The sequence below is a fragment of the Lactuca sativa genome, chromosome 5 (assembly GCF_002870075.4).
Source record: "Lactuca sativa cultivar Salinas chromosome 5, Lsat_Salinas_v11, whole genome shotgun sequence".
In the NCBI taxonomy this organism is placed as follows: Eukaryota; Viridiplantae; Streptophyta; class Magnoliopsida; order Asterales; family Asteraceae; genus Lactuca; species Lactuca sativa.
The window spans coordinates 1,250,583-1,260,362 of NC_056627.2; the positions used below are offsets into that span (position 1 = coordinate 1,250,583).

General features: G+C 29.3%; 1 protein-coding gene across 3 annotated transcripts; it reads right to left on the reverse strand.

Annotated features, from left to right (window-relative positions):
* Positions 1 to 5,289: 5,289 nt before the first annotated feature.
* On the reverse strand, positions 5,290 to 8,740 carry LOC111888713 (uncharacterized WD repeat-containing protein C2A9.03). 3 transcript variants are annotated; one of them, XM_023884840.3, is made up of 11 exons: positions 8,391 to 8,740; positions 8,015 to 8,166; positions 7,478 to 7,617; positions 7,225 to 7,392; positions 7,068 to 7,154; positions 6,862 to 6,996; positions 6,679 to 6,789; positions 6,510 to 6,601; positions 6,231 to 6,336; positions 6,053 to 6,139; positions 5,290 to 5,978 (listed from the first exon to the last, which is right to left on the reverse strand). In XM_023884840.3, the coding sequence occupies exons 3-11, from the start codon at positions 7,610 to 7,612 to the stop codon at positions 5,562 to 5,564; spliced, it is 1,338 nt and encodes a 445-aa protein (XP_023740608.1). In that variant the 5' UTR covers positions 7,613 to 7,617; positions 8,015 to 8,166; positions 8,391 to 8,740; the 3' UTR covers positions 5,290 to 5,561. The 3 variants fall into 3 exon arrangements, with proteins under 3 accessions (XP_023740608.1, XP_023740610.1, XP_023740609.1); XM_023884842.3 differs by lacking the exon at positions 8,391 to 8,740 and adding an exon at positions 8,246 to 8,384; XM_023884841.3 differs by lacking the exon at positions 8,015 to 8,166.
* Positions 8,741 to 9,780: the final 1,040 nt, after the last annotated feature.

Consider the following 9,780-nt stretch of genomic DNA (forward strand, 5'->3'; position numbering starts at 1 on the left):
ATGTCAAAATCGAACTGGTAAGCTTTTTCTTATTCCCTTTTTCTTTTCATTAATCTGCTGTTTTCTTTTTCTTTCTTTTTTCTGATACGAGGTAACATATGAAATCATACGTTGTGTTTTCTGGAATACAAAATTATATATTCTTTGTTTGCTAAAACACTGTGTTTGCTGAAACATGAAACTAGATGCAAAAATAAGTTTTTTTTAATGATATTACTTTACTGAAATATGATATTAGATGAAGAAATCTGAACTTTGATGCTATTTGTATGTTAAAATATGAAGTTAGATGTAAACAAAGGTGCAAACAAAGGTGGTTTTTTACACCTGGTGGGATAGATACTATCTATTTGGACCTTTTTTACCCTTGAAGGGTCTTCTTCCTACTGATTGTTCCCTTACGAAGATGGTTTATATATTCTAATTGTTTTTTTTCTTAGTCACCTTTTGTGTTTACATTATCTTTTCATGCATTTATATTTCAAACTAGGCGAATGCCCGCGCGTTGCGTAGAAACACCTATATAGTTGAAGTCTTTACAAATATATGTTTTTTTAATATATAACAATAATGTTGTGAAATTTGATATAATAATCCGTATACTAAATTGATATAATATATTGATTATTTTGAATTATATGATAATATATACATCTATTATAACTGCATTATCTCAATCATTTGAATGACTTCTACCCGCGAGTTACACACGAATAAAATTAAATATAATATATGGTTTAATGTTATTTATAGTTATTGTTACTGTTTATAAAGCTTTTAAAATTAATTGCTTAATCTTTTAATTTCTATCATTATAATTATTTAAAACATCAAATATTGTTTTTTGATTTTAAAGATAACAATATAATCATTTTTATATATTTATTTTTAACTATTGTTATTGTAAGTTATTTTAAACTACTTATTTGAAAATTTTTAATGATTATAAAAATATCTTTAGGAAATTTTTTAGTTAAATTGGTATTATAATGTAGTTTTTGTATTTATTACCACCATTTATCACTTTTAACTATTTATAAAATATTCTTTAATTTTTTAAGTGAAACTGAAATTTATATTTAAGTTGACACTGTAATGTTATATTTAAATTAACAATTTAAGTATTTTGTTTAAACTGTTCAAAATGTAGCTTTAAACTGATAATGATTTACATACAATAACATTTTAAATTTAATAAATTAAGTATAATATGTTAAAAGTTAAACACATAACTTTATAAGTAGAAGTAAAAAGATATTATTTTAAAATTGAAATTTAATTTATTTATGATTATACTTTAGGTTTGATATTTATTTAACCTTATTAACCAACTTATAATCATTATTAGAAAGACACTATAATTGATCACTTTTAACTATTTACAAAACATTTTTTTGGGTTGTTTAAGGTAAACTAAAATTTATAATTAAGTTGACCTTGTAATGTTATATTTAAATTAATAATTTAACTATCTTATACAAATTGTTCCAAAATTGTATCTTTAAAATGATGATCGTTTACATCCAACAATATATTAAAATTAATAAATTAAGTATAATATGTTAAAAGTTAAAAACATAACTTTATAAGTATAAGTAAATATATTATTTCAATAATCAAATTTAGTTTATAAATGATTACATTTTAGGTTTGATATTTAATTAACCTTATTAACCAACTTATAATTATTATTAGAAAGAAATTGAAAAGTCATGGGAGTTTCAAATGAATGTGGTGAAAGGAAAAAATGCATGGGAGTTTCAAATGCATGAGGTTCAAGGAAAAATGCTAGCTTTATAAGATATATAGATATAGATGTTTTGTTCGTTGGGTATATTCTTGATAATGCAAATTCTTTAAGAATATTCAAAACCATTATGCTATAATAGTTTATTCTGTGAAAATATTATTGTTTTATTCTGATAGAATTGTAGTTAATTATTTATATGTTTAATGTGCAGTTGTTACAAGTGTATCACTACAAAATATTTGACAATGAATTTGTGATAGAAATGGCTTGAAGACCTGATGGGAAAGGCTTGAAGAATGAATTAAAGAATGATCACACTCACTGTTTAAGAATGTTGTTATTTTTTAAGAATTACACTTGTTATTCTTTCCGAATGTTGTTAGTATTCAATGAATCACAATCATACAGTGTAATTATGTGGTATATTATTAGTTCAAGAATCAATTTTGTGTATTCTTTCAGAATGTATTTACTAGTTTATGATTGACATTATGTCATTCTGACAGAATAAAATTGAAAATATATTTACTAGTTTATGGTTGGCATTTTGTCATTCTGGCAGAATAAAATAGAAAAATATATGTACTAGTTTATGGTTGACATTCTATCATTCTAACAGAATAAAACCGGATTTTTAAATTGAATTAATTTAAAATATTTAGATTTTTAAAAACAAAGGAATTAATTATCCCTAAAAATCCAAAAATTTCCTTTTTTAATATAGGTTAATTGACTAAAATGCCATTATGCTGAAATTTGTGTGATTATATGATACATTCTATTCTATTCTAATATCATAGACCCTCAGATCATGACGTTTGATTCTATTCTATCTGGTAGTCCAGATCTGTGCATTCTGGCACACAATAGTTAGTAAAAACAAAATAACCTAAGCATATATATATATATATATATATATATATATATATATATATATATATATATATATATATATATATATATATAAGTTACGGAAATGGCCCGACAGTTTCAATGATTTGGAAATCAAACTGACTTATTTATTTTGTTTGGTTTTTAGGTATTAACTTTAACATTGAAACTTTAACTTCGAAAGAAGATATAATATTAGTTTTAAAATTATTACGAATTTTGTAATTAACATAATTTGATGATTATTGGTTGGCCGAACGAGATATGTGGATAGTGGGACTAAAACGAACACATTGGATGCTTTTCTAAGATTGAAGCCTTAGAAAATATGTTGGTTAAACGTAGGGTGCGTGTAGCGTGACAAGCTTGGTTAAGACCCACGCCAACAAGGTGAGTTTCGTATGAATTTTGTGGTTGCTTGCATAAAAAGTTGATTCTAAATTATTTGCAATTATATGTTACTCTTGTTATTGCTATGAATATTTGTGTGAAATTTTGTGAATTATTTCATATAAAGGGTGAAAATGGTGGGTGACATATATATAGGGAACAAGTGTATTTACATGGTCTTATAATTAGTCGTTGTACACGGTGTTAGTACGCGGCGGAGAGCTTACGCTCTGTTTATCTAGCCGTAAGCATATTTGTTGTGCCCGACGGAGGGACTTGTTCCCTGGAAATGACAGTAGTTCCCTAATGTGTCATCAAGGGTGGAAAGAAATGAAAAGAATTTTATTGATAAATTGTTGCATTATTTTTATTTTATTGATTTCAATATGCATGAAAACCACGAACTCACTAGGCCCTAGGCTTACCCATTAGAATCTTTAAATGCACGCAATCCAGGAAATAATGTAGCAAGTGGCAGCGGGAATGGAAATGATAAAGTTCAGACTTGAAGAAGGCGACAAGTTTTGAGGAAGACGTAGCGCACCAAGTGTTTACTTAAATTTCTATTTGCTTCCGCTATTATTATTAATAATTACATTAGTATTTGAATCTTGAATTTTGGAAGTTTTGGGACTATGTTAAGTTATATTGGTATTTGAAATTTGGGGCGTTACATAATTTAGGCAAGATAAATTGCTTGGGGCGGGCTAATACAATGTCAAGTGAAAAAATTGCTCTTATTTATTAGAATAGGGGATTATCTCATATAAAAGTACTAAATGAGTGTCATAATTTGATAAAACTAATATATTTTAGTTGCATATTAAAGAAAGAATAAAATACGTTTGTTACATTACATAATCAAAATAAATATGTTTCATAATTTGATAAAACTAATATATTTTGTTTATTTATTTATATTTTAAATTTAACTAAGATACTTGTTAAAATGAAAAAAAAAACAACTTAGTGATTACAATACAACAAGTGAGAAGGCAAACGGCCAACAAGTTCCACCGCTAAGTCGTTTTGTATGGTAAATTCAATTCTTTTGAAGAATGCGTCCACAGGTCTAAGAAATATAACATTGATATGCATGATCCGTTGTATTCAATTAAGAAACTTCACAACATTCAGCGCAAAGAAACCAAACGTATCAAATGCAAATGGTATGAAAAATGTGTTGATTTCCATGCATGATTTTTTATGTTTTGTGACCTTGCATATAGCAACTTTTAAAACGGTCTGTCTCACCTTAAAACCCCCGACCTTCAAGCCCACGAGAGGGGATACATTTATAAGGCCCACATAGACGTGTGTCCTTCTAAACCATCTAAAAACCAAAGTTTGACAATGTTCAATAAAAATCATCAAAGTTTGACAATGTTTTCTTTGTCGATCACTATGACATGCTATAATAGATTAATGTAATAACGATACAAAAAATTATCAAAGTTTAATAGAATATTCTAATTCATATCGAATATTTTGACGAAATTTTCTATTCTATTAAAATCATTAGACTTTAACAACTTTGTTTTAATAATTATGACCACTATAACTTGCTTTAATAGATAATAGTGGTTGCCATATAAATAAAGTTATTTGGTTTTTATTGAGCATTTTTATTAATAAAGGTTAAACTTCGAAAAAAAAACTAATATATATCCAAAATAATGAGTTTAGTAGTGGTAAAAGGATTTCCATAGAAAAAGAAAATGATTTATTTGTAATGTAAAATTCACATATAGTCTTGAAAAGTCAAATAACTTTTTTCCACTATGTTGACATTCTTTAGATATTTTTATTGATGAGAATTATGCAAAAATATCTTATTCACATTAACCGAAAAGATTTTCTTATTTAGAAACATTATCTCTTTTACAAGAAGAAAAGTTATTATAAAGTGTGATATTTTATTCTTGTTTATAGAATTAGAATAATAATAACAACTTTAAAACCAAAATTTTATAATGTGTTGAAACCAAGATTATGTTGTTGGAAGCTGGTTTCACTGATCAATAGACAAATGACAACTCGACTGGAACCTGAAGATATGTTTTGAGAAAGAGAGGAAATTTGAGAACATAATCTAAGTGTCTGGTATTTATACGAGTTGAGTTGAGGACATATATAGATAGTTAGCTAGCATTGTGGTCTAGAATTCTTGTTGGTGGTACACCATTACAATGGAAGTTGATTAAAAAGGTGAAGGCAAATGCAAACAAGTTATATGTATACAAGTTATATATATAACATTAATATTAATAATAAAATAATATGGTGGTATTTGTAACATATAAAAGATAAGTTAAGTTAAAAATCCCTAGCTAGTAGCTAATTAATTTGGTTTGAGTGGGTATCTTATCTTTAGTAGCAGCCACTTGCTTCCTCTTTTTGTTCATCTTCTTCTTCTGTACAGTTGGTTGTATACATTAATAATCTACAGACACATGATACATGACATGTTTGTGTTTGTTTGAGGCTTGAGGCTTGAGGAGAAAAAAAATGATAGGATACAGGATGAAAATCAAATTAGGGAATCCAAGTAAGAGTAATTGTGTCTGCGGCCAAACTCGAGGAGACTGCTATACGTGCGATCCCATACTCCTATGAAAAGAGAGTCGGTATCGGGACTGAATGAAGTGCCAGATATCTCACCAAAAAAATCAATTTCCTGTTCCTTGTCATAACAGCCGTCTCTGACATCAAACACATGAACAAAGTCAGCAGGTTCTGCCATTGCCATGAAGCGACCATCTGATGAGTAACGGATGGATCTAATGGCTCCAAGATTGGCTTTTAAAGAGGTTATAGATTTTGATATGTTTCTGATATCCCAAACTCTACAGGTTTTGTCCTGGTTCCCTGTTGCAAACCCATACCCATCCGGATTCCATGCTGATGCAAACGAGAAATCCAAGTGTCCGTGCAAGGATGCAACCGTCTGCATCCATATTTTCATGCATTTATTTACCATATTACAAAATTTATAACTAATTAATTTAGTCTATTACTTACCTTTCCGGAGCTCGAGTCCACCAACATTCCTTCAGGACTGTCTCCAACAATTATAAGAAGCTTTCCATCGGGGCTAATGGAAGTATGCTGCATATCATATCATAAGTTCATAACACAATAAGAAAAAATATCATGGAAACAACAATATCAAAGACAACAAGAGAGGTAGATAGAGTACATTGACCGGCCAAGGAAAACGCCAGTGCTTAGTCATCTGAAAATTTTCCATATCGAATTCGCGAACTCCACAATCATTGTTTGAGGCTGTAAAATGAACTGCACCACTGCATCATCATGGAACAATCAAGGTTGGTTCAACACAACATAATACATAATACATAATACATAATACATAATACATAATAAATAATACATAATACATAATACATAATACATAATACATAATAAATAATACATAATACATAATACATAATACATAATACATAATACATAATACCTTGGGGTAGTATAAATGTCTAGAGCATTTGTAATAGCATTATCATCGTAAGTTGTCCTCAAGCAGAAGCAAACTCCAGGTCTATCTAAATACTGCACTCATTAACAAGGAAATCTCATGTTTAAAATTATATAAAGAAACCATGTAATTATATAAACCTAGATCTTGCCTTGCATATAAGTTCTCCTTGGAATCCTCCAGCAACTAGCAAATTATCTTTTACTGCCATTGTGCTAACTTGGGTCTGAGTAAATCCCTCCAGCAGACTTCCAGGGTGTTTCTATAATATATTTTTCATTATTTCAAAAGAAAAAAACAATCAAATCAAACCCCTCTGCACATCATGACTCACCTCACATGGTGCCACATGCCCTGATACATTAAGGACTTCAGACTTGTTGCAAGTTAAGGAGGACCAATGGATGACAGAAAAACGTGACATTAGGTACACATCATGCTTTGATGTAGCCCATACTAGGTTTCTCAACTAAATCACCAAAAAGAATGAATGTTATGAATAAAATCACCAAATTAGGCTTATTATGTTCAAATAAATACCTGAAAGTGAAGTATTGTCGATTTTACAGATCTTGAATTCCGTCTAAAGTCGTAGTACAGGACTGTTTTGTTGGTGACTTTGCATGCCTGAATTGTTGACAGCAATTACTCTTTTTTTTGTAATTAATATTATTCAAATAAACTCAGAATCACATACCTTTTCTGAAGCCTCCCCAGACTGAGGAATATTTTCATAGTTCTTATACTGTTCAAGTCTAGTTTGCCTATATTTGTCCCTAGTGATGCTCAGCCTTTCCCAGGGAATACCTTGAATATCTTTTCCTCTTCTTGCTTGGGCAGCGCATGTATCTGCCAACTTATTATTCTACACTCCACGCAAACAAGCTTACTTAATTATTACCATCCATCAATATTCAATCCATATCCATGTAATACAAAGATATATATACCATGTAATCATATTCGTCCACATCAGAGTATGACCCAACATCTCTACCATGAAACTCCTCCTCCATGTTATCATCTACATCTTCCATTTCATATTCATCACCCATGTACTCATCATCTTCTTGCTGATGTGACATGATCTCTGCTCACAAAGAAAACCAAAAACACATTACATATATTTCTTTCTCAAGTATAATTCCACCTCCACCTCATCATCAAGGCAAAATATATTCATTCCAACAAGTATCACAAACTAGGAAGACTAACAAAGAACATGTATGTTTGATTCCTCAATTTATAGCTAATTAAACATATGAAACCAATTACAAGATGACTTAAATATTTTAGTTTGTCAGTTGAAGCAAAATTCCCCAACACAAGATATTAGCTTCCAAATGAAATATCCAATTACATCTTTGAAACCTCCTTACAAGTTACACCATCAATAAGAAATCTGAAAGACACTTCCCAAAAAAGGAGCCCACTTTTACTTTTGAAATTCCTACTATTTCCCAAAACTGATACCAACACACATTTACCTTTGCAACTCTCTAATGGATTAATTTTTTCTTCCAATTATTATTGTGGCATGTAGTCAAACACTTTATTCCGCTTGGATCAAACAAAACTTGCTAAATTTCAGCAAAAGCAAACCATTTGACGCTTTCAATGCAAATTATGGGCTTCTTTTCTGACAAAGAAAAAATCAATAGAAAGGGATTATAAACATAGAGGAAAAAAAACCTAATTCATGTTAAGCTAATATATACCTATCACGAACGTCAAGCATATGCGTCTAAAAACAGCTACGGACAGTAAATTTTTCACCGCCGAGGAATGACGAGGATAAAAAAAAGAAAAAAAAATCGTGACAGAAAAAACAACATTACACGATGATCAAGATAATCAACGAACCTTTTTCCGATTTGGAGGAGCAAAATGACAACTGAAGTCTGTTTAATCGAACAATTCGGTATCAGATTATGATTTATAAACACGAAATCATGAAACCACCGGCGGATATTGTCTGATAGGTTTTTGAAGAAAATCAAGAGAGAGAGAGAGGGGGGGAGGGGGAGAAGGGTATCTATCTGTATCTAGTGGTTGGGCAAAACGACATCTAATCAATATTGAGGGGAAATTGAAGAACGTCGGAAAGAGATTTGTTTAGATCATCTGATCCTTTGATATCTGCTCACCAATCCCGCCCATTTTACCCCTTACCAATAACCGTTATTTCACCCACCAAATCTAAACGCCGTTTAATCTTATTCTTGGATGACTACATGTGTAAATCCAGAATTGTTAACTTGCTACTTTAATTCTATATATAATAATTATATTATAAATATATACAATTACTAAATTCTCAATGTGAAGAAGATGTACTGTAGCTAAAAGTACATCTCCTAAAGTATAACGTACAAGCGATTTTGTAATTCATATTATAAGAGGCATTGTTTTTCGTTGGTTTCAAGTGTTGGATTTAATTGTTAATTTGTTTTTAGCTTAAGGTGTAGAAATAGTCCTTACTCTTTTACTTTCTATTCATAAACCATCCATCCAATTTACACTTACATCCTTTTTTTTCTATCTTTTTTTTTTTCACTTTAAGCCCTTACAATTCAACTAACTTGCCATTTGCAACATTTTTTTTTTTTTTATATTTTTTTTCCGAATTTTACCATTATAATCAATCAATAAGTTATTAGGCCTTGATACCCTTTTTTATTTTTTTTTATGTTGAATTGTTTCTTTTGCCATCTGCGTCACTTTAACTTTTTTTTGTCTTTCATTTTTTATCCTAAAAAACTGCATTTTTATAAATATACGTTTCAAGATGTGTTTTTATTTCTTGAACAATTTTTTTAGGGTTTCACTATCTTACGCTTATATACGTATGTCCACTGCAATAAACTGTGATATGTTATACTGATTTAATTAATTCTCATTCCTAATACTTATTAAAAACACGTAAGAACCGGTGGCAAAACACAAGCTCAAATACTAGTTATTACACATAATTATAAAACTTTGGGCTTTAATTAATATAAGACTTTTTTAATAAAGATAATTCATATCAATAAAAACATCATTTTAAATATTTAAAGATATCTATTTTCGAATATATATATATATATATATATATATATATATATATATATATATATATATATATATATATATATATATATGAGATGGTTCACTTGAGATTAAAATAAAATTAGAGATATTGAGATTCAACCTTGGCCATGTATTTCTCATTGGTCACTCTAATGCTCCAGCGTACCGGCAGCAGTTGGGT

What these genes read in the sequence shown, in the direction of transcription:
- LOC111888713 (XM_023884841.3), bottom strand. Translation starts at nt 7,612, where the DNA reads ATGTCACATCAGCAAGAAGATGATGAGTACATGGGTGATGAATATGAA. An exon ending in GGCATGTGGCACCATGTGAG is followed by an intron (nt 6,790 to 6,861) that starts GTGAGTCATGAT and finishes AATATATTATAG; the next exon opens with AAACACCCTGGAAGTCTGCT. An exon ending in TGGACTCGAGCTCCGGAAAG is followed by an intron (nt 5,979 to 6,052) that starts GTAAGTAATAGA and finishes ATATGGATGCAG; the next exon opens with ACGGTTGCATCCTTGCACGG.